This window comes from Azolla caroliniana, unplaced genomic scaffold (assembly GCF_043228905.1).
Source record: "Azolla caroliniana isolate FFs.n. ecotype wild unplaced genomic scaffold, voAzoCaro1.0.p SCAF_2, whole genome shotgun sequence".
Lineage (NCBI taxonomy): Eukaryota > Viridiplantae > Streptophyta > Polypodiopsida > Salviniales > Salviniaceae > Azolla > Azolla caroliniana.
In genome coordinates, this window is record NW_028230437.1 from 23,253,296 (window position 1) to 23,274,994 (window position 21,699).

A 21,699-nucleotide genomic window follows, 5' to 3' on the forward strand; every position below is an offset into this window, starting at 1 on the left:
CGCCTCCACGGCGCCACTGATTCCTTCGTCAGGGCCGAGAACTCCGCACGCTCGAAGTCTCCCCTCCGTCTTTGTTTTCTCTCGGCCGGCGATGCCGACCATCGTACATGCTCCGCTGTCGGAGAAGCAAATTTTCCTACCTATTGTACACGATTTTATCGTACAGATGTGGGGTTTTCCCGGAGCATCCGGACTGTCGCGGCCCCACGCCTTGGCAGTCCTCTCTAAAAATCCTCTCGGCTTTCGGAACCGAGGGAGTCGCGGTTACGTTCGTGGTTCGGCCGTACCGTCAGAAACTGGACCGAATGGCGCCCGTCTTGGCTTTTGACCCTCGCGTAGGCCGAACCATTGTCCAGCACCTTGGTCTCCATCCTCGCCGCCGTGATGTACGGCTCTCCCAGTATGACCGGATGCGAAGACGTCTCCTGCACGAAGAAGTGCTGGTCAATCTCGACGTCGCCGATCTTGACTCGCACATTCGGACAGGCCCCGTGCAGTTCCTCGGTGGCGCGCGTTGCCGCCCTTATTTTCCATCCGTGCTTGGTGTTGATCGGCCATTTGCCCTTCTTATAGAAGTCCATGGACATCAAGTTGATCTCCGATCCGTGGTCCACCAAAGCTATCACCGGTTCCTGGACATCGCCGATCTTCACCGGGGTTTCCGTGGTTGCTCGGGCCCAGTGTGGTCTCGAATAGTGGCTTTCCGCCCACTCGTCTCCCAGCGCCATGTCGTCTAGGTGCGTCGTCCGCACTTCCACCGGTCTTTCCGGTTCTGTCTCCGTCGACAGCCTCTTCCGCTTCACTAAGTCCACGATGGAGTCATGGAACTCCTTCTTGGCGATTCCCAGCACCTCTCGTAACGACAACTCCACCTTGCTGTCGAGGATCCGCTCCTCCAGGACCTTTCGTAAGTCTGTGGTCCTTTCTATCTCCGTCCCCAGACGGTACCCGCCCTTCTGGGGCTTATCTTGCGTACCGGCCCCGCCGGCTTCGTCCCGTCGTGGCCCGGACCGGGTCTCGTATCGTTGCGAGGGCCCGGTCGTCCCGGGTTTCCCCACCCGCTTCTCTTCTACCAGAGCCTCGTAGTTCCGGCAAGCGGCTTCCACGAAGCCCGTCTTTTCCTCGACCGGGTCGCTCCACCCGGTCATCTCCCGTACCCGTTTCTCCGCACGGTCCGATTCCTCCCCTTTAAGCCCTGCACCGGCAAGGCCTTCTAGCATCGTCGGCCAGAATCCGGCTTTGCTTTCCTTTCGGGCCTCGCCGCCCCCGACTCGAATGCCGGCCGACGCCGAGTAGTGGACGGTTTCCGCGTGTCGGGCCGCCGCCTCTTCCATCAACCTTTTCATACCACCTCGCCCGTCGTTTCGGCTCAGGGCCCTTCGGGTGTCGCTGGCATGCACCCGTCCTTCCCACAGGTACACCACCCTGTTCCTCAGCGCCTCCGCGAAGTCGCCGCAGTCCTTCCGAATGTGGCCGACTTCATCGCACCACATGCACCTGTTTCCTGCCGCCGGCCGTCGGTCACGAGCCGGTTCGCCTCCTTCCCTTCGGGCCTGCGCGATTTGGAGGTCCTTTATCGCCTTCGTCAATTCCTCCAGCGCCGGTCCTCCGGTTGAGCCTCTGACTACGCCGGTCGAAGCCGAACCGGTTTCCAACCACTCTCGGGTCTCTTCCTTTCGCACCTGTGGCGCTGGTTCGAGCTTCCTTGCTGCGACCGAGCCCGACCCGGTTGCCCCGTTATCCGCCCATTCTCGCCGTTTGTCGAAACGGCCACAGACCTTCCTGACAGCCGCCCAGTCGGTAGTGAGCCCGTCTTCGGTTTCCAGCAAGAGGCCCACTTGCTCCCGATCCCGCTCGTCGACCGACTTGACAAACAGCAAGACCCGGCTCGTGTCCAGGATGGTTCGGTCGAGCGCCGAAAGGCGCGCAAAGTTTTCCTCGAACTCCCGGAGGAGTGCCGACGCGTTTCTTCCCTTCCCCGGGGATTCCACCCATTCCATGAACCTTCGCTTCGAAAGCCGGAGCGCATCGTCCAGCCCGTATTTCTCTAGGAGCCGACCTTCGAACTCCTCCCAGGTACGGCTCTCCGCCCGCACCTCGAGCACCTCCGCATGGATGCCCGGCATTGCGACTTGGGGAAATCCGGCAAGACGCCTTTCTTCCGGAATGTCCCGCATCAACATTTCCGCACCGTAGGACGCCAGATACTTCGTGGCATCCCTCCCGTCGAACCGGCCGATCGTGCCGACGACCGCCTCAATAGCTCTGTCGAGGGCACCGGTGCCCTCGCGCGCGTTTACAATCCGATCCACGGCCGAAGCCATGGCCTCTGCAAGATCCGACCCCCTCATCTTCTGCTCTTCTGCCGCCTCTTTCACGTCGGGTTCACCAAAGATGTCACGTTGTTACGCAAGTGCGTGTGGAGTCGAGGCGGGACCGCGGGGGTCTCGAACCAAAGAGCAAGCGAGGGAGGAGAAAGAGAGAGTACCGACTACGCCGGACCGGGGATACGCAGGGACACGACCCTTCAGCACGGAGAACGCAACAGACACCGACTCAGACAGATGCGAATGACTAAGTATGTATATTAAGAAAATGGCTAACACGACTACAACCCTCGATGGGGGACAGGTTGGTTACAACCGAACAGGCCGGCGAACAGATGCCGATGCCTGTTCGCTTCGAAGGACAAAGGGGTAGCAGGTCGGTCGAAGGTGCTGCCGGAAGCACTCGGGCTTTCCTCGAAACAGCGCGAGCCTCCTCCGAACCCTGCACAGAAAGCTATGGAGCTCAAGAAGCGAGGAAACAGAGAGAGAGAGAGAGAAGCGTCCAGAAACGGTCCGATAGCACTTCGTCCTCTCCGCGCCAGGCCTGCAACAGCTCTTTCCTGCTCCTTATATAGGCCGACGAGCAGGCCGTCATGTCAGCTTTATTCCCTGTCCCTTTTGGACAGGGATCCGCTCCGTCATTCACGCGTCCGCGTAGTTACGCCGCCGACTCGTACCGTTCCTTCGCTCGCGCGCCCGACCGAAAAGACTGTTCGCGCGGTCTTTGTCTCCACTTGTGTTAGGGCCCGTTCCTGCCGATTATCCTCCTAATTCGCTTCTATGCACAACTTGGAGCTTGCGCACGTGAAGAACCGGTTCCCACGCCTAGGTGCGCCGATTCCGCCTATGGACGGTTTTCTTCACGACAACGGTCCGACAAAATCCAACCCCCACTTCTGGAATGGCTCTAGTGGAAGTACCGGTTGGTGTGGCATCCGTGCTTGCTCCGTAGGCTGGCCCATTCGTTGGCATAGGTCACATTCCTTAGCATACTTGACGGCGTCTTTTAACGTCGTGGGCCACCACAAGCCGCTCTGCCATACTTTCCTCGCCGTCGCTTCCCCGGCATAGTGTCCTCCGGCAACCCCACAGTGTGCTTCCCGTAAGATTACTTCTTTCTCGTCACTTCGGACTGCCCGTCTCCATATTCCATCTGCTCCCTTGTGGTAGAGAGTGTCCCGTAATAGACAGAAATTGCGGCTCTGCACCGCCAGTCGTTTCCTCTCGTCCCGGTTCATTTCCTCCGGTGGCAAGCCCGTGCTTAGGAACTGGTGCATGTTTGTCAGCCACCTATCTTCTGATGCCACCGTGTCGTCTGCTGCCGTTTCCGGGGTAATACGGAATAACTCTGCATCCGGGAATTCATCCGCTACTCCGTCGCCTGCTTCTCCGGACTCTAACCGACTCAAATAGTCCGCTACGGCATGCTGGATACCGGGCCGGTGGAAGATCTCGAATTCGAACTCCTGCAACAGCAAGGTCCAACGGGCCAACTTACCGGTTAGGGACGCCTTGGACACTAAGTACAGAAGCGCCGAGTGATCCACATGAAAGGAGAACTTCCTTCCCAATAGGTAGTGCCGAAACTTTGTGACACTGTAGATCATGCCCAGGGCCTCCCGTTCCGTCGTTGAATAGTTCTTCTCCGCTTGGGACAGCTTCCGGCTGGCGTAATATACCGGCCGGTACCATTTGGGCTCCGTAAGCTGCATTAAGGCGCTGCCAATAGCGATGTCGGACGCGTCCACGAACACGTGAAATTCCTTGCTCCAATCCGGAGGCTGCACGACGGGTGCTTGCGATAAAAGTACCTTCAGGGCATTGTATGCCTTATCCTCCGTATCCGTCCATTGGAACGGTGTCCGATGTACCGCGGTGTGTAATGGTGTAGCCAAGTCCGCCAAGTGACAGAGCATCCGGCTGTGCCACCGGATCTGTCCTAAGAATCGGCTTAGTGCTTTGGCCGTTTTCGGCGCCGGTGCCCCTAGTATGGCGTTTACTTTGTCCGGGTCGACCGCAATGCCCTCCTTACTTACAATGTGTCCCAGCAATATTCCACTTGAAACTCCAAAGATGCATTTTGCTGGGTTTAAGCTTAGCCGGTATAACCTACACTTTTCAAGGCATAACCGTAGGTGCTGCAAATGGTCTTTTCCCCGGCTATAGACTGCAAAATCATCCAGGAAAACTTGCATGAAGGCAGGAATGTATTCGTCGAAGATCTCCATGATGATTCGCTGGAAAGTTGCTGGTGCCGTTTTTAGGCCGAACATCATGACTTCGGCCACAAACACCCCCCATTCGGTGACGAACGCTGTCTTCTCCTGGTCGTCCGGGTGCATCCGAATTTGATTGTACCCGCTGAACCCGTCTAGAAAGCTATAAACTTCATGACCGGCGACGGCATCCAGTACTCCGTCCGTGAACGGAAGAGGGAATGCATCCGTAATTGTGGCGGCATTTAGTTTCCTGTAATCTACACACACACGGATTTTACCGTTCTTCTTGGGAACGACGACGATGGGGCTCAGCCACGTCGCTTTCTTTACCGGCCGGATGAAGCCCACTCTTAGGAGTTTGTCGATTTCCTCCTTCACTTTGGCGGCGTAGTTGGGGTTCATTCGGTAACGTCGTTGCGCCACTGGTTTCGCGTCCTTGCCTAAGTGGATCTGATGCTGATATAATTGAGGGTCCAGCCCTCGCATGTCCTCGTATGACCAGGCGAATACGTCGCGAAACTCCGTGAGAAGTTTGATCATCGCCGCTTTATCTTCCGGCTTCATTTCTTTGGCGATGTGAACCGGCTTTGATTCGTCCTTGCTTCCTAGGTTCACTTCGTCGAGCTGGGATGTTTTTACCCGTTGGGAAACGGCCATTTCCCGTTCCAATGCTTCCTGTGCTTGCCGTAATTCCCGAATCGCATCTTTGTCTGGTTCGGCTTCGGTGTCGTCCCGCTGCGGCAAGTATGGCGCTACGGCTTCAGCTACGTCAATCTCGAAGAGTGGTACGATCTTCGGGTGTTCCTCCAAGTACTGGGCTTCTTCGTCGTCTGCCAATCCTTCAAGCATGTTCACACATTCCGCATACAGCGGTGTGCATTCCTTACCATTGCTTGTCCGTGGTTGTGTCGGAACCCGGACCTTGGCTTTTCCTCGCCGGAAGGTAATCATATTTTTCCGCCAATTTTGCTTGATGTGTGCTGTTTTCAACCATGGTCTGCCCAGCAGCAGTGGGTACGCGCCTTGCGCCTGTAGCTGCAGCACTACCGCCGAGATGTGAAATGTGTGGCCTCCTATGGTGACTTCCAATTTCCGTATTAAGCCCGTCGGCCGTACCGAGCTCGTATCCGCCATCCGTAGCCAGAACGGGCATGGCTCCCATTCATGTATACCCAAGGCATCACACGTACGGAGGCTTATTACGTTCACCCCGGAACCTCCATCGATTACTGTGCCGGGAAGTTCGTGCCCTTTGACAATAGCTGTAATCACCGGACTGCTAGTGTCCACTACCGTCGGTCCCTCCTCCGGGTTCGAGAAGAGGACTGGTGCCGGTGGGGCTATGCCGTCTGTCATACCCGTTTTTAGCCCTTCCGTAAATCGCGGCACGAGCTGCAAGAGTCTTCCTAACGGCAACGTGATCTGACATTCTTGCAGTGCTTGCCATGTCTCGTTTTCTGGGTGGCTACCGCCGGCACTCCCTATGGTATTTGCCTTTTGCCGTTCCGCGTCCGCGACGTTCTTTTCATTGGCTTCCTTCACCCATTCCGTCGCCTGCTTTCGTATGGCCTCTTGTGTTTCCCACTCTTTGGCTATGCCTTTCGACCGTGTGGTTACTTGCTGTAAATCCGCCACTTCCGGAACCACCATATTAACTGCTGGTCGTTTTTCGTAGCTCTTTACCGGGCACTGGTTACTGTAGTGGCCTTCCTGCCTGCAGTAGTAGCAGTACTCTTTACGGGTATTGCTGGATTCAGCATTGCTGGTAGCCGGAGTCGGTCCCGTAGCGAGTGGTGCGTTCTGTGCCGGTTGGCTCCTTGGGGTTCCATGTTCCGGGTCCCTACGGTGACCACCTTTCTTGAAATTACGTTTCTTATTATTCTTATTTTTATTTCGGTAGTCCGGTCGTGCTGGATCGTAAAATCGGCCATAGTCCTCCTGGTGCCTTCGGTAACCAGGGGAATGGTCTCTGTCGTATTGCTCGTGTCGTCTGTTGGGCTCCCGATAACGGTCCGATCGATCATACCGGTCGTAGTTATCACGCCGATTCCCGTATCGGCCATCATTATCTTGCCTGTCTCCGTACCGGACATCCTGTGCCGGTCGGTACCGGTCCATTTTTTGCCAACGATCTTCATCTTCGTCTTGGCTGCTTCTTGGCTCGATCCGTCGGACGGGTGGTGCTTGTCGGTTTAACAGGTTGTACTCGCACCGGTCCGTTGTATGACTCTTGGATTGACAAATCACACACTGAGTGCGCATGGTGCACTCCACTGCCGAGTGTCCGGCATTCAAGCAGATTGTGCATTGAATTGCCTGCCGGAACCGGAGATCTTCCTCGGTGGGTAACGCCCGTTGCAGTGTTCCCAGCGTAAGCCATGAGCTTGTCTTTTCCATTTCTCTGACCCGGTCAATGACCTGATCGATGGTGCATCCTCGAAAGTCGATCACCGTACACACCGTGCGTAACGGTTCCCGGAGTGCGTTTAAAAATATCGTCCGTAATTCCTCCTCCGGGGGTGCACGGGCAAGCTGGCTATGCATCCGTTGGAAACGGATGACGAATTGGGGAATGCTTTCCCCTGCCTCCTGCCGGATCGTATAAAACAGGCCCACCATTGTCGTCTGGTCGACCTCCTTGTGGAAAAAATGCAAGAATTTTGCTTTTAATTCTGCGAATGTTGTGATGGTCGCCGGGTCCTGCGACCGCCGCCATCGTGTCGCTGGTCCCTCCAACGTGACTCCGAATTCCGCTATCTTCGAGCGTTCTTCTTCCTCCGGTGTCATTCGCTGGGACGTGTGATTTGCTTCCCATGTCTGCTCGAAGTCATCCACATGCGCTTCCGCATCCGGATCATCGCGGTACTTTGAGTATTGGAACGGCATGTCGTCGTCCAGTATTAAGCCGCGGTTTAGTGGCGTTTGTTGATATTTTTCCGGTTCTTTTTCCGGCTCTTTTTCCGGTCCCTTTGCCAGCTCTTTCGTTGGTGTTGGTGGCTTTGCTTCTTCCACTTCCGGTGTTGGTGGGTTGACGGCTTCCGTTTGTGGTTCCGGATAGCCCTGGTTGCGCGGTTCCGGTTCTGGAGTCGGCACGGTATCCGACCCGTCGTCTTCCGGGCCGCCGGGGGTATCGTTGCTGCTCCGGTAGTTCGTGTGCACGTTGTATCCCCCTTCGGAATCCGATTCGTAGGCTGAAAAGGCTTCTGCCTCGTTTTCTCCGCTTGCCAGCGCCTCCAGGAGTCGTTCGGTTTCCCGGAGACTACTTAGACTGCTTCCGTCGTCCTGGTCGCGAGTTTGCCGTAACCGGAGAGATTCCTCCGCGACTCTCCGGATCTCGTTGGAGAACGAACGATCCGAGCAAATTTCCTGCGCTGCTTGCTGGAAAGTCTCACGCCGTCTTTGCCGTTCGGCGAGGCGTCGAGCTCGGTCTGTACCCAAGTCGTGCGTTGGTCTAGTCATCCATTACCGTCGTTCGCTGCGAGAAAGCAGGAATCGTGGTCGCCAAAACTGTGTTATTCTCTTAGCCGGACAAGGCCTAACACAAGGTGTCACGGAAACACTTCACCAAAGGGGTGATTACGGCATAGGATTAATATTCAACGATTACACCGACTTACATAGGTTACACGATTAGAATGCTTCGGTTAATTACACGCGTAAGATATAACAATAATTACAGAACGGAAATCAAGACAGAAGTACAAACATCATAAGCTCTATTAATTATCCGCTGTCATTACAATGGGGTCCGGGCCTTTAAATAGGTTTCCGGCCCGTAGTACAAAACGGTGCCTCTCGCACCTATTCGGGATCCGTCCGGATCTGGAACGGCATACCGTTTCCAGTCCGTCCGTCCACACTATGCTCATTTACAACCATCTAATTAATTCCTTCACTCCGTATTTTGGACTCCTTGCCGGCCGGTAACATTCAACAGTTGGCTTCTCATTTGGTTAGACAACGACTTGAATAGAGATGACAATGAATCACCTTCTTCATGTGTCTAAAGCCAATATAGGAAAAGTTTGGTTATGTTCTTGATAGCCTAGATGAATCATGAGAGAATAGGACATAAGCCTAGGAGAGTATTTTTAGGTTTGGCTATTAGGAAGTTGAATAACAATAGTCTTACATGTAATAAACCTTGCCATCATAATAAAAATATTTTGTTTTTTCTACAAATGATTCTTGCGAGTTGACTCAACTCCTCATGGATATCATAGATATAATAACCATGATGTCAACTCCTCAGTCTTAAGGATGTGCACCCCACCATAAGGTTCCACCAAACTACATGACCCGCATCATGAAGATGATTAAAGAAGTACTTAGGAATTGCTCTCCAGACATAACCATGTATTTTTTGGACGATACTCCCATCAAACGATGCCTAGAAGAAGACCAATACGAGACCTTTAGGAAGGATGGGTGGAGGTGCTTCATGGTTGATCACATTATTGAATATCACAAGGCGTAACAAAAGCTAAAAGAAATTGGGAAAAAATAAGCATATTTGTGGGCTATATGGACCGCCAACAACTCTTCCCAAAAAAAGTAGATGTCATCCACTAGATGAAAGAAGGTCTGTGGGATGCAATTTGAAGTGAGGTGGCTATTGAGCCCATGTGCATTTACAACTTTTGGATTTCACATTATGCCCATGTCCTTGAGCCGAAGGGAAGAAACTTTAGGTGGGTCAAGAGTACATTAAATCAATGTGAAGATTAAACAAACTACAACTTGAGGACCACCTCTGAGAAAATCCCACCATGCATATGGGGCTTCCATCTTTGTAATGGGGATGCAAGCTCGACAACAATGATTAAGTCGTGAATCAAGAGAATAAAGATGAGAGTCACTATGTGTGACATATTATCTAGATCCAAGGATGAGGGGAATGTTGTTGGATGATGAGGGTCTAGTTCTTGACTTTTTTAAGCCTACAAGTGTGATCACCAAAAAATTGATTGGGAAAACACTTTTCAATGTCATGACCAACATGACACTAGACTTGAATGTCTAATAATTTATATGTGTTAATATTTTGTATGGTTAGTCTAATCTTAAAGGAGTGGTCACAAGGTGACTTGTACACATAGACTTGTGGGTAGCATGTCTTGCATAGAGAGATGCAAGGTGGCACACATTCATGATGTAACTTGCATACTTGATTGTATATAAAGGGGGTTCCCACACTAGTTGTCCTCAAGAAGTTCAATACTAGTTATTGGGCGTAATGGATTCTACTTAGTCTCATCTTCCTCATCAATGGTCTTACGTCTCTTTTTTCATCTTTTTGTATTCCATTATATGTTGCTCATCTCACAAATACTTCTTGCATGAAGGGTATTGATGGAAACACTGAAAGAATATTCTATGAGTATCGCTAAGGGAGGTGTATGAGAAAGATGAGCAAACTGTCTTGCTAACTACGTTTTGTGATAGCCCATTGGACAAGACATAGAGGCATTTGGATGACATTCACAAAGCTCAAAGAAAGATATTGGTGACTTAAGTGTAAGGATGTGTCACATTTTCTAGAGTCATGTGAGACTTGCCAATTGCACTCAAATGTGGTCGTGAACAACATTGTAATTTGGTACATGTTGACGAAACTTATGTGGAGACATAAGCCAATAATGCCCTTTGGGTAGACGATTACATCATAGGCAATCGTCCAATGAAAGGAAGATATGAGTAGGGAGGACCTTCTTGTGATGAATGTTTTGAAACTCGAAAGGTGCCATTCAGACTTAGAGATAGAAATTGAGTGCCTAAAAGAAGTGAAGTTCAAGAACAAAATATGGTTTCATAGATAACATCTCCTCTAATAGTAATAGAGAAGAATTGAGGGAGGAAATTGGGTGTTGATTTACTTTAAAAAAATTATTTTACTGTGTTTACTTGTCATCAAGGAGAGTTGCAATACAGAATCTGGTGTGAGTTTAAGTGACCAATGGTTGGAACACTTGCAAGTGGAAGAATGTTGGAAAACCCCATCTTCTTTTGGTCGAGAAATTTTAGGGTTATCAAATATTTTATATTCCAACCTATGCTTTATGAGTAGTTGTCACTCTATTGTTGAATCATGCATCCAATAGACTAGTCAACACTTTCAAAACCCAAAACAAAATTACACAAGATTTTACTCGATTATGTGGAAAAAAAAATCGGAATTGATGGCTCACCTTTGAAACAAACAATGTTTGTGAAAATTGCCAGTAGTAAACTTGAGAGTGGATCTCAAAGTTCAACCCAATTTCGACAGGATTTATTGTTTGTGCTAAGTTTGGTATTTAGCAAAAAATTGGCAAAAAAGGTGAGAATGGGAACAAATTACTTATTAAACTACTCTAACCAAACAAATTTGGCCTAAGGCATTCCAAAATCCACCCTAACTAAGGTTGATTACTAAGTTAGCCCTAAATAAGGTTGATTGCTAAATCAACCCAAGCTACAACCAATTTAAACCAAACTACAAGAGGAGAAGGATCTCAAGCTAAGGCAAACTTGCACATCGGTCATTTGAAGGGAGCACTTGGCACAAGAACACCACTCCGATTCGAGGCATCGTAGCCGTCGGAGGTAGTCGTGGTCTTGATGGCCCACTTGGCTCACACCTTTACCAGAAACTTGGTTGACTCCTCAAATTGTGTTCCGTTTAAGCTAAATGGTTATCTTCCAATCGTTCAATGTATCACTTCTCATTGTCGACATTGTAACTAATCATTGTGTACATTTGTAACCCAGTTTATATATAAAGGGATGTTTTAAATCTTCTTAATCTAGCCTTTTTGGCCTTCAAAGTGGCCCGTCTGTCATATTTTGGTTCCTCGTGCTAATCGCGTATTTTGATCTTAACCTCATGTGTTAATCACCATTCGACTTGTCGCTCTGTTCGAGTCCTACGAGCCTTCGACTTTGACGAGCCATTGAGTATGGAGGAACCTTTGACTCTGACAAGGTTTCGAGTCTGGAAGCTTTCGAGCCTATCATCCGTCTAGCCTTCGAGGTTGACGAGCCTTCGACTCTGGGAGCCTTCGAGTCTGACGAGCAGATCCTTCGAGTCTAGAGATCCTTCTACTTTGATGAGCTTTCAACTCCCATGAGCATTCGGTTCAACTAACGTCCGCATCTTCTAAAAGTCGTTGTGTCCTCCCTGGTCGAAGCTCCCTCGTGGTCGCGCTCGCTCGAGTAACACACGCGCATGCGCATTTACGTGACACCGTGTGCCGGCACGAGAGAATAAAGAGACATGTCAAGACCCCATAAAGGGAGCTTAAAGAAAAGAGCATATATATTTATATATATGTATATATGTATGTATGTATGTATGTATGTATGTATATGTATATGTATATATCTATGTATATATGTATATGTACATGTATATGTATGCATATTTTGGAGAGAAAGGCAACATAAGCAAGCAACTATAGGAAAAGCCCAATAGCAAAGAACCTGGATGGATCAATACACAGAACAAATTCACTATCAATAACCAGTCAGCAATCTCTGTGCTGTGATGTACCCCCCCCCTTTTCTTTTCTTCTCTGTCTGTATCTGTGTTTTGGGTCTCTTTTGTTTCCTCCTTCTCTTTCATGGATCCGTTTCTTTAACAAATTGCTTTTGGTTTCCCAACAGGTGATTTGCTGTTGTATATGATCCAATAACGAACAGATTTGTACGCACATCGAGAGAGAACAAATGGGTTCTCTCTTTGGAGATTGGCCTTCGTATAATCCTCATAATTTCAGTCAGTTGAGAGCGTCTGATCCATCTCATCCACCGGTAATACCTTCCTTATTTCTATAGTATAACCCTTTATAGTCTTTCTGAGAGTGCTTTTCTGTTTCTTTGTTCGATTCAGAGTGATGAAAGTCTACACCAGAATGAAATTCAGAGAAGGAAAAGAAAAAAGAAGAAGAAAATATTTATGAATGTCTATACTTAGAATGTAGTCATCGTGTCATTCTGTAAATAGAAGAAAAAATTAGTAACGTTATTATCTAAAGATGACCATTCTCTACATTTGATAATGGAATTAAGTGAAAGCTGAAGAAAAAGAGAAAACAGGATCCAAAAATGACCATTTTCTTCATTTGATATTAGAATTTGTAGATTTACACTCACTGGATATCATCGTCTTTGCCATTAAATTGAATAACAAAGGTGGAGTTTGCTACATATGATAAGAGGGGCAAACGATGAACTTTTGCGACATGTGATTCTGGAATTAACAGAAGGTTAGAGAATAAGAAGAAGAAAATTTAGAATGTAAATGCCTGAAAGAGTATAATCACATCTACCTGTACAGAGAGAAAAACGAGTTTGCTAAGCATGAGTAGTTTCCCTATTTTTTTCCATCTTAGGATGAATAATTTCTGGAAAGATGGCTATTTTTTAAATGAAAAGTATCTGAAAGGTATATGATGATTCCTTGCTATAGGGTGCTGTTAAGTGAATAAATATTGGAAAAGTCTTTTCAGTTCTGCCCCCGGATGCTCAAATGAGAAGTATCAAACCAATAATAGAGGTATGAGCTGGGTATTAGAAAGAGAGGAAGGAAGGAAGATATATTAACATCTGTGAAGACCAAATTTAGCCCATGAGACAATTATTACAATAATGGGATGTGTACCCAATCATCGAAAATAAAAATAAAACAAACATAAATAAAAGAGTTTTAGCATGGTACTCTAAAGGAAATGGCTGTGTGCTGAGACTAGTTTCATTTCTATCCAAGTCTCTCGAAAAGGAGATGGCGATTTGAAGGGTTTTAAAGCAGATGTGGCCTGTGGTCTTGATGTAAATGGTATCCTGAGCATAGCTTCTAGGTGGGGTAAATCACGTTCCCTTATCTTCTTCATTGCTTCTACATGATAATGAGTGACTTTGAAGTCTATATCTGACGGCGTTTGGTTGCTCTTCGCTTTTCTGCTTTAGAGAGGGAGAGGCTGAGTGGTGCAGGTGTTTATGTTCATCATCCCCCCTCCCTCCATCCCTGAAAAAATTCAGTGGTTATGTGTTGGTGATTAGTCGAAAGGTTATGATTGACATTTGTAGCTTATTCTCTCTATGTTGTTTTAGCTCTAAGATATACCTAACTACTATCTTTATGTCTAATGTTTCCAATAATTAGGAGAGGGTCCAAGTATGTCTTGGTATTTTTCCCTTATCTTGACGTAAGGTGGACATTTGCATGTAAAATGGTACTCATCCTCTATCTCTATGTGACATATTCTATATATCCTTTCCTCTTTGAGAACACCATTAGCACGGCGTTTTCAATCTCATGTTGGTTGGTGGGATGATACTCTAAGTTGTCCAATGGCAACCCTTAGTGCATTTGGTAAGACCACATCTAGATATTTTGGTTGTATAATAGAACCTAACTTAGAGAAATACATGAAATGTTCCGTATAGTGCAACATTTTAGATGGGAGTGGCTCTAGTGGGTTGATCCATCTATGTCTAGTATAAATTTGCCATATTTCTTGGCATATCTCTTATTACGGTCCCCATGAGAGACTAAATTTTTATCGGCCTCGTGGTCATACCTAAGAGGAGGTAGGTTATTAATGTGTAGGCCATTTGCAAAAAGCTAACTTACAATAGTATTATTTATACCAGGAGCTCGTATCTCCATACTCATAGAGTGATCGATATGCATCGAAAGCTTGACGACATATTGTATCTTGTGATTAGCTATGTATCCTATTAATAAAAACTACTACTTGAAAAAGTGCTTTTACCACAACTCTACTCTAATGATTTAATGTGGCATTGTTGATTTGCTTCTGATTTGTTGTGTTGTGATAGCACTGTGACCAATGGTCTCTCTAATTGCGACTACATGAAGGGTGGTAGCCCTAGAGCCCAAACCATTGATACACACATGAGGGAAGGGGTTACTAATGAGTCGAAGAGCCATCCCTATGTTCGTGGCGCTTGGAAGTTTGACTGGTGGCATTGTGTCTCTAAGAGTGAGAGAGACACATATCCGCTTGTTAATCTATCTTTTGCTGCTTTTTTTCATTGAAAATTTACCTATGCAAGCACTAAAAGTGACTCCAAGATATATGATCTGACTATCTCAACTTGTCATTTGAAGACTATCGAAGTTGTAGAGTAATAACCACTGCTATTAAATAAACCGACACATGATTATTGAGCCTTTTTGTTCTTACAAGGGAGAAATGCATGATATCAATAATCATTATTAGATGTGTTTTAGTGGGCTTCTAGGAAGAAAACCCTTACCTGAGATCATATAGTTGTTTTCATTTTGCTCAGAATTGTGAAGGTGTTCCCCCAATCAATTTATATCATTTGTATAGTGTGCCCTTTCTAATGCTGGCATTTATGATTAGTTGAGCATTTCTATTTGCATCATGTGTTTTCAACACACATATATGTCATTTTGTAATGCATAATATTACCACTAGGGAACCTCAAAGTGTCGTGAAAACCCACACAAAATGTTTAATATAGATCAGAATAGATTCTCCAAAGAATAGGATATAAATGTGGGCTTCAGTATCCTAGGAAAATAACTAAGAGATTGCCTTATGGAAAACCTGAATAACTATAGGAATCAGACACAGATTGCCTACAATTTTGCTGATTGCCTATAATCCATACTATCCATTTGAAGGAATAATCCAAAATCAGACCCATGCAAAAAATTGCCAAGGGGCAAGTCCAATAGTAAAATGCAAAAGCACCATTGAATCTTGAGCAAGATTTGGCCAAGGTGGCATGGGTCAGTAGTACTTTGTATTAAGATTCAACAGATGTGCAAACATTGGAAAGGGGTTCTTGGCTATCCTCTGTAAGGTGCTTAGATACAAAGTTTATTTAAAAACTTTATAGATCGGAGAGCATGATTTAAACTTAGGGCTACAATGAGCCTAAACTAAATGCAAGTGGAAAGGAGGAAGAGGAGATGGTTAAAAGTTCGTTTTAAGGTTATTAGGGTATTAGTGTTATAGGGTTGTGGAATTTGGGATTGGGGTTAGGGTTAGGATTTAGGATCAGTTTGAGGGTTTCGGGTTAAGGATAGTGGCAATTAGTCTCTTATCACTAACCATGAAAGGAATTCAAAAATATAGCCTGATGAGATTGAGTAGATGAATGATAAAATAACTAATTAACACAAGAAAAGATAGGAAGATAGAAATTAGATAATTAAGAAAACATTAAAAAAACCAAAAATTGAGAGATGGAAGAGCAAGATAAACAGCCAAAAATGAGGTAACTTTATAAGGGCAAATACATTTCATCTTGCAGAAAGACTCGGCAATGCCAAGTTACCTTTGTTTTTGAAGCTTGAGCAAGATTTGACCAAGGTGGCATGGGTCGCAGTCTACATCATGTATTGAATGGTGATGAAGTTTGCATAGAGGCTGCTATACTTCTCTCTGATGTGCTTGTAAGCTGGGCACTTGCACAAACTGTTCCTCACTCTTGATCTACCTTGACATAATTTGCTTCAACCTCTAACTGGTGGAAAAAAACTCTAAGTTGGACTACTTCTTTGCAAGCACCATGGGGCATGTACACATGCATATGCCTCGTGATCAGCGCTGATTTGGTGAGGTAGAATGATGAAGGCTTTGATGGTTTGATTGGCTTCCCTTGTCCTGAGGATTTAATCAACTATGCTTCTGCTGCCTCCTAGTGAAAAGCATGCAAGGCAGTTCGTCCAATTGTAGATAAGTAGGTGGTGTCAAGATTTCACCAATACATGTTTGGAATACCCTATATTGTTCTTGCATTGGCTGCCACAAGTTCAAGGGTCCGCAAAAGATATTGAGTGCATCATCTCTTGGTTTTCCATGTCATAGGTACCACATTTTATATTTTGCATCCTGGCATTGAAGTCTTCCTTGAGCAATACTCTGCCTAGAGTTGAGTACTGCATAATACTCTCAGATAGGACACTATAGGGCAAGTAGTCGCTTTGTGTCTGTCATTCAGTTCCTTGATTGCCCTCGTTCATCTCTGCATATCTTGATCCTTTAGGAGGGAAGTAACATAATGCAATGAATAAGACTCATGCATCTAAGAGCTCGAGTCGGATCCACATGTATCTGGCCTCTGTATCCCACGCCACTACCTGTATGTGTGGATGTAAGGTACCTGTGTCACACTTCACTACCTGTATGGTACATCTCACCTGGCCCTCGTGATGTACCATGTCTAGTGGTTTGCGTGTATGCAGACTCCTATTGAACTCTGTAATGGAGGTACACCTTTCTCTAGGTTTGGGTGTTTCTCTATAATGAGCATTCTCATCCAGCCATGACCTCTGCCTTTCTTCCAAGAATGTCCAAAGTGCTCCATTGCAGTTCCAAATCCGTATTTGGTGGCCTTGCTATGATAATGAAACGACCATCATGGCAAATGGCATTCTTGCCTTTATTGTGTACAGTGTTTTCTGTAGTTAATTTGCATCTTTGTCATGTTGTTGTCAAGATAGGGGGCCCATCCAACCCACAGGACTTACTTTTCTATAATTTGTAATATGCGTATCCGAGCATCAGTGGTGTCTTTTCCTGCTCATCAAGATTTGATGAATTGGATCGCTTCTTCCTTGCTAGAACTGAGCTTGGTTCAAACTGTCCTTCCTTCTTGATTGGGAGTGGCATTTGGTACCTCAAGGATGCCCATGGCTCACACATTGACTCATCTCACAGCATCATCCACTCTTCCTCAATTGCAGTGTGTACGATTGGATATCTTGTCATTTTAATTGATTTCTAGCTACCTCCACACATCCAGTCTCCTTGTACCTGACTTTTCTTTACACCAGACCCTAAATGTAGGACCAAACAGAGAGAAAGAGGGAGAGAGTCTGATTGATTGCTTTTCTTTTTCAGCAACTTACACCAGCCACATACTACGCCACACACAATCGAACTATTCCACCTGCACATCAAGGTAGAGATAACCCTCATGTGTTTTTTCTCCACAATATGTAAGCTTCAATTTGGACAATAAATCGTGAAGTATATTCTGTCACAATCTTTGCTCATTGCAGTGATATCAACTGAAGCAACCAACATTCTGATCCGACAATTTTATCAGCAAGCTGAGCAGAAGGTAATAATACGCTCTTTTAAATTTCATTTTTTCCCTAAATGTGGATATCTATATCTAGAATTTCTAGAATCTTTCTCACAGAAATATCGAGACAAGGTTAGTGTATCTAGATAGAACCATTAATGTTTCAGCTTCTTGGCATCGAGATTGTTACATCAGTGTAAAGTGAATACCTTTTCATTGAAGTTGCTTCATACAAAAGAGAACTTCATCTATAGAGCTCTAAATCTCTCCAAACATCCAATTGCATTCATAGGACACAGTTATTAGTTCTTTTCAATGTCAAAATGTTTTCTTCATAGATCCAGTGGGTTCTCCATGTATACGAATTTGGTAATTACCATTTTCACTTTGCCTGCTTTAGGTTAAGTTTAGTTGGAATTTATCCTAAAATCTCACAAAGTTCTGGAGATTCCTCCTTATTCTAGAAACATAAGGCACAGTTATTAATTCTTTTCAATGTCAAAATGTTTTCTTCATAGATCCAGTAGGTCCTCCTTGGACACAGATTTGGTAATCACCATCTTTACTTTGCCTGCTTTAGGTTAAGTTTAGTTAGAATTTTATCTCAAAATCTCACAAAGTTCTGGAGATTCCTCATTCTAGAAGCATTTAGTGTCATCTAGTTTTGGCATTTACATCTTTTTATGCTACTTGGAAATTTCGTGAGAGGTCTATTAAACTATGATTCTTTGCCCCTTGTTGTACACTTCTTTGACAGAAGGTTTTTACCTTCTTAGTTTTACTGTTTAAAGCTTTATCACTACTATTAATGAACTTTGATGCACCCTAATTAAAGAAGCTCATTCTCCTAGTGTAAGTAGTTGGATCTTATGTAACTCTGAGGGAATTAGTCTGAAAATTTTTATACCCCGTATACTCTCACTGAATAAGTCTAATTTCATGTCCCTTGTTAATGTTGTCATTACTACACTCGATATTAAGTAAATTGAAAATATTTGAGGTCTAAGATTAAGTCCCTCATTTATTATGTTTTTTATTGTGAATAGCACCATACATATATGTATTAATGTATGTGCAGGGAGAGAACTCTCTTGCTTTTCCAAATTTAGAAATATATATATATATATATATATTATGTTTTGAAAAGACTATAATGGCCTTGATACCTTATACAGATTACAACTGTTAATGTTATCTCCCCAATACAAGTAACAGAAGAAGAATCTCTTTCTGCTCTAGCTTGAAATATAATCATGAGTCACTAGTGATAATATATGGTGCCTGATTATGAAATTGAAATTGCAGCTCTCTTAAAAATATCCATTATGGGGTGATCCAATATGGAAACATTAGTAGGACATGGAGTGACGGTCTCTGATAGTGTGTGATGATGGCTTTGATCTTATTGAAGATATGCACATCAGAGTCAGTAGTCTAGGCTGGTGTCAGCAGAAATGAATGGTGGCTCTAGCTGTCATTACTCCTCTTGAGTTATGACTCCGAAATCTCCACTTTAGTCGGGAGTTTCATGTTTTTGTGAGTCATTACCCTATTAGTATCTGGGTAGAAGGAATCTGTCAAAGTTGTCCTCCGCCTGGGTGGATGTCGAGTGTCAACCTCTCCTCAAGAGTTTATCTTTGTCTCCTTATCTCTAGAAAGAACAATGTTGAGCATCTTTGATTAGTGAACTTCATCAGTCTAGGGAAAGGTCTAAATCCTTTTATTTGGGCGAATGACACACATAGTGCTCCTCGTAATCAACTTCCTGATTGCACAGCTTGCATATAAAGTATATTCTTATATTGTCCTGTCTCTATCCCTGGCTGATGAAATGACTTCAAAGGGTTAAACTGTGTGTTTTGTGATGTGAGTTCTTTTACCGACGATCTTTCATCGTTAATTTTTCCGGGCTAAATCTTGCTAGCTATTGCTTCTTTTAGAAGGACGTTTATTCTGTTGGAGGGTGGCAGCTCCGGACTTGCACTCTCTTTCATCTTTATTATCTCTGTACCACATTCTCTCTTTTCCCAGATTCTTCTCTCCCTAGAATCTGCAACTCTTTAAATGCCTTCTCTCTCTAGAATCTGCAATGCTTTAAATGCCTTTTCTCTCTTCTATTTTTTCCAAGATATTCCCTTTTATTCCTAGTTTTTTGTACCTGTTTGGTAGTACAAGAGTCACTTAACTACCAAACAGCCATTTCACCCACATTCCCCAATTTTGTATAAATAGGCTATACCAGCCTCTTTTGTATAGTTTTCATTTTCTATTTTGCTACTTAAAAACAAGCTCTATTCCTTGGCTGCGTCTCTACTCTTTGCAACCATTTTTTCTACTGCTGTCTAACAGCCTTCTCACAACTTGGCTGTGTCTTTTTTGTTTTAACTCTTCTGCTGCTGCTATTGACAGCTTTTCTCACATATTCAGTCAGTGGCGATACTTAAAGTAGATCTTCCTCTTACTTAGTGCCGGAATTCTTCATGGACATGACTCTTTAAAGAAATGATGGAAGCTTAGTACTTTGCTTTACTTTGCTCTTTTATGTCTTCGTCTGGGTTAAAAATAAAATTTAAAAAACCCCTCTCCTTGTATTACCCCTAATAAATATTATATGTGTTTTTATATCATATACTGCCTACTCCCTATTCTTGTTAGTTAAACATATGAACCACCTGAAGAATATGTTTTTGTCTTTAAATGGATGTGTATACATACATTGATTCATTGGTTTGTAACTTATTATTGTATTCAAATGGTACATCATAGTAGTTACACAGACATCAGTTAATGATACTGTATGGATTATATTGATATTTAGCATTGTATTTAAATCGTTTACATACATACGTGAATGATGCATCAATTATTCGCATGACTTATTATCTATCTTGGTATTATTGAGGTTTGCCACTTTTTGCTTACGTATATACATTACTAATGCAGTACTCATTAGCATCAAAATTTGTCACGTCATGCGCAAGGGACTGATGTGTGGGTATTATACCACTTTACTTGTAACTGTTAGCATTAGGAACTTAGGAGATTCTTGAGATGAACCTGGAGACGGATAAAATAAGCTTAGTGGGTTGTAACTACTGAGCATTAGAAATTAAAACGTTCATAACATGAATATACAGACATGAAAATAGATTAAGTGAGTTCTATTGTTTTATTTTCTTATCTTCAGTTGAAAAAAAGGCCTGCCCAAGAATCTCCAGTGGTAGAACATGAGCATGCAAATAAGCAACAAAAAGGCTTAAATGACCCTGGTTATAGTGAAACCGAGTTATCTACTGAAGTTTCTGGTGGAATTCATCGCAGATAGCCCTTTTTGCCATCGTCCAATACAGCCATTTGTTTAATAAACTTGTATTTCTACATTCAGTTTTTATCTCTTTTTTTGGGCAACAAAAGAAGTGAAAAGAAATACTTGATCATGTTTAATCTCTAGTTTTAAAACATTCTTGCGAGGAAACCAAGGAAATCAAAAATCAGATCAGGAATTTTCAAAACAGCATGATCATGTTTTTATAATGGTACATGTTAACCATTTGACCTTCCCCATCATTGTATTCCATCCCACTACCAAATTCTGATTTATAATAGTAATACCATCTATCTTGAGTTTATAGTCTCCTTGTGTTTCCTATTGGTTAATCTCCAATAGTTATGTCATTAGTCTTAATATTGTCATTATGGTTTACATAATATGTTATGCCCTATAGCTATCATGACCAAAAACTACATTTTGGCCAAACACCTTGTTTATATGTTACTTTTGGGCCAGGAAGCTTCTTTTTGCTTATTGGGTTGGATTCTTGAAAGACACTTGTTTAGGTCCAAGTTCCTTGCTTGTTAGTAGTTATTGATTTGTTTCTTGGCTTGTATGTGTTCATGTTTAGTTATCAACTATTTAAATTCAAGGTTCTTAATGATTGTCATCTTGGATCACCATGTGATTAGTGGTCGCATTGGTGATCCAAGATGACCCTTCATTTGTTATCCTAGCTCTACACTTGTTCCTATATTTTTTTACCAACGTCTTGATGTATGGAAATGGTTAACAACATCTAGTGTCATTA

At 44.5% G+C, this 21,699-nt stretch overlaps 1 protein-coding gene and 1 long non-coding RNA gene across 3 annotated transcripts; both read left to right on the forward strand.

Moving 5' to 3' along the window:
* Window positions 1-11,957: 11,957 nt before the first annotated feature.
* LOC147867674 (DET1 complexing ubiquitin ligase) lies at window positions 11,958-21,246 on the forward strand. Of its 2 annotated transcripts, XM_087315454.1 has the most exons (5): window positions 11,958-12,073; window positions 12,191-12,337; window positions 17,431-17,491; window positions 17,592-17,653; window positions 20,805-21,246. In XM_087315454.1, exons 2-5 carry the CDS (start codon window positions 12,254-12,256, stop codon window positions 20,940-20,942), a joined length of 345 nt encoding a protein of 114 aa, XP_087171580.1. In that variant the 5' UTR covers window positions 11,958-12,073; window positions 12,191-12,253; the 3' UTR covers window positions 20,943-21,246. The 2 variants fall into 2 exon arrangements, with proteins under 2 accessions (XP_087171580.1, XP_087171579.1); XM_087315453.1 differs by lacking the exon at window positions 11,958-12,073 and having other exon boundaries at window positions 12,156-12,337.
* On the forward strand, window positions 18,757-20,769 carry LOC147867675 (uncharacterized). Its single transcript, XR_015529370.1, has 2 exons — window positions 18,757-19,572; window positions 20,045-20,769. It is a non-coding gene; the product is annotated as an uncharacterized LOC147867675 (long non-coding RNA).
* Window positions 21,247-21,699: the final 453 nt, after the last annotated feature.

What these genes read in the sequence shown, in the direction of transcription:
- LOC147867674 (XM_087315454.1), top strand. Translation starts at nt 12,254, where the DNA reads ATGGGTTCTCTCTTTGGAGATTGGCCTTCGTATAATCCTCATAATTTC. An exon ending in CTGATCCATCTCATCCACCG is followed by an intron (nt 12,338 to 17,430) that starts GTAATACCTTCC and finishes TTTCTTTTTCAG; the next exon opens with CAACTTACACCAGCCACATA. An exon ending in TATTCCACCTGCACATCAAG is followed by an intron (nt 17,492 to 17,591) that starts GTAGAGATAACC and finishes TGCTCATTGCAG; the next exon opens with TGATATCAACTGAAGCAACC.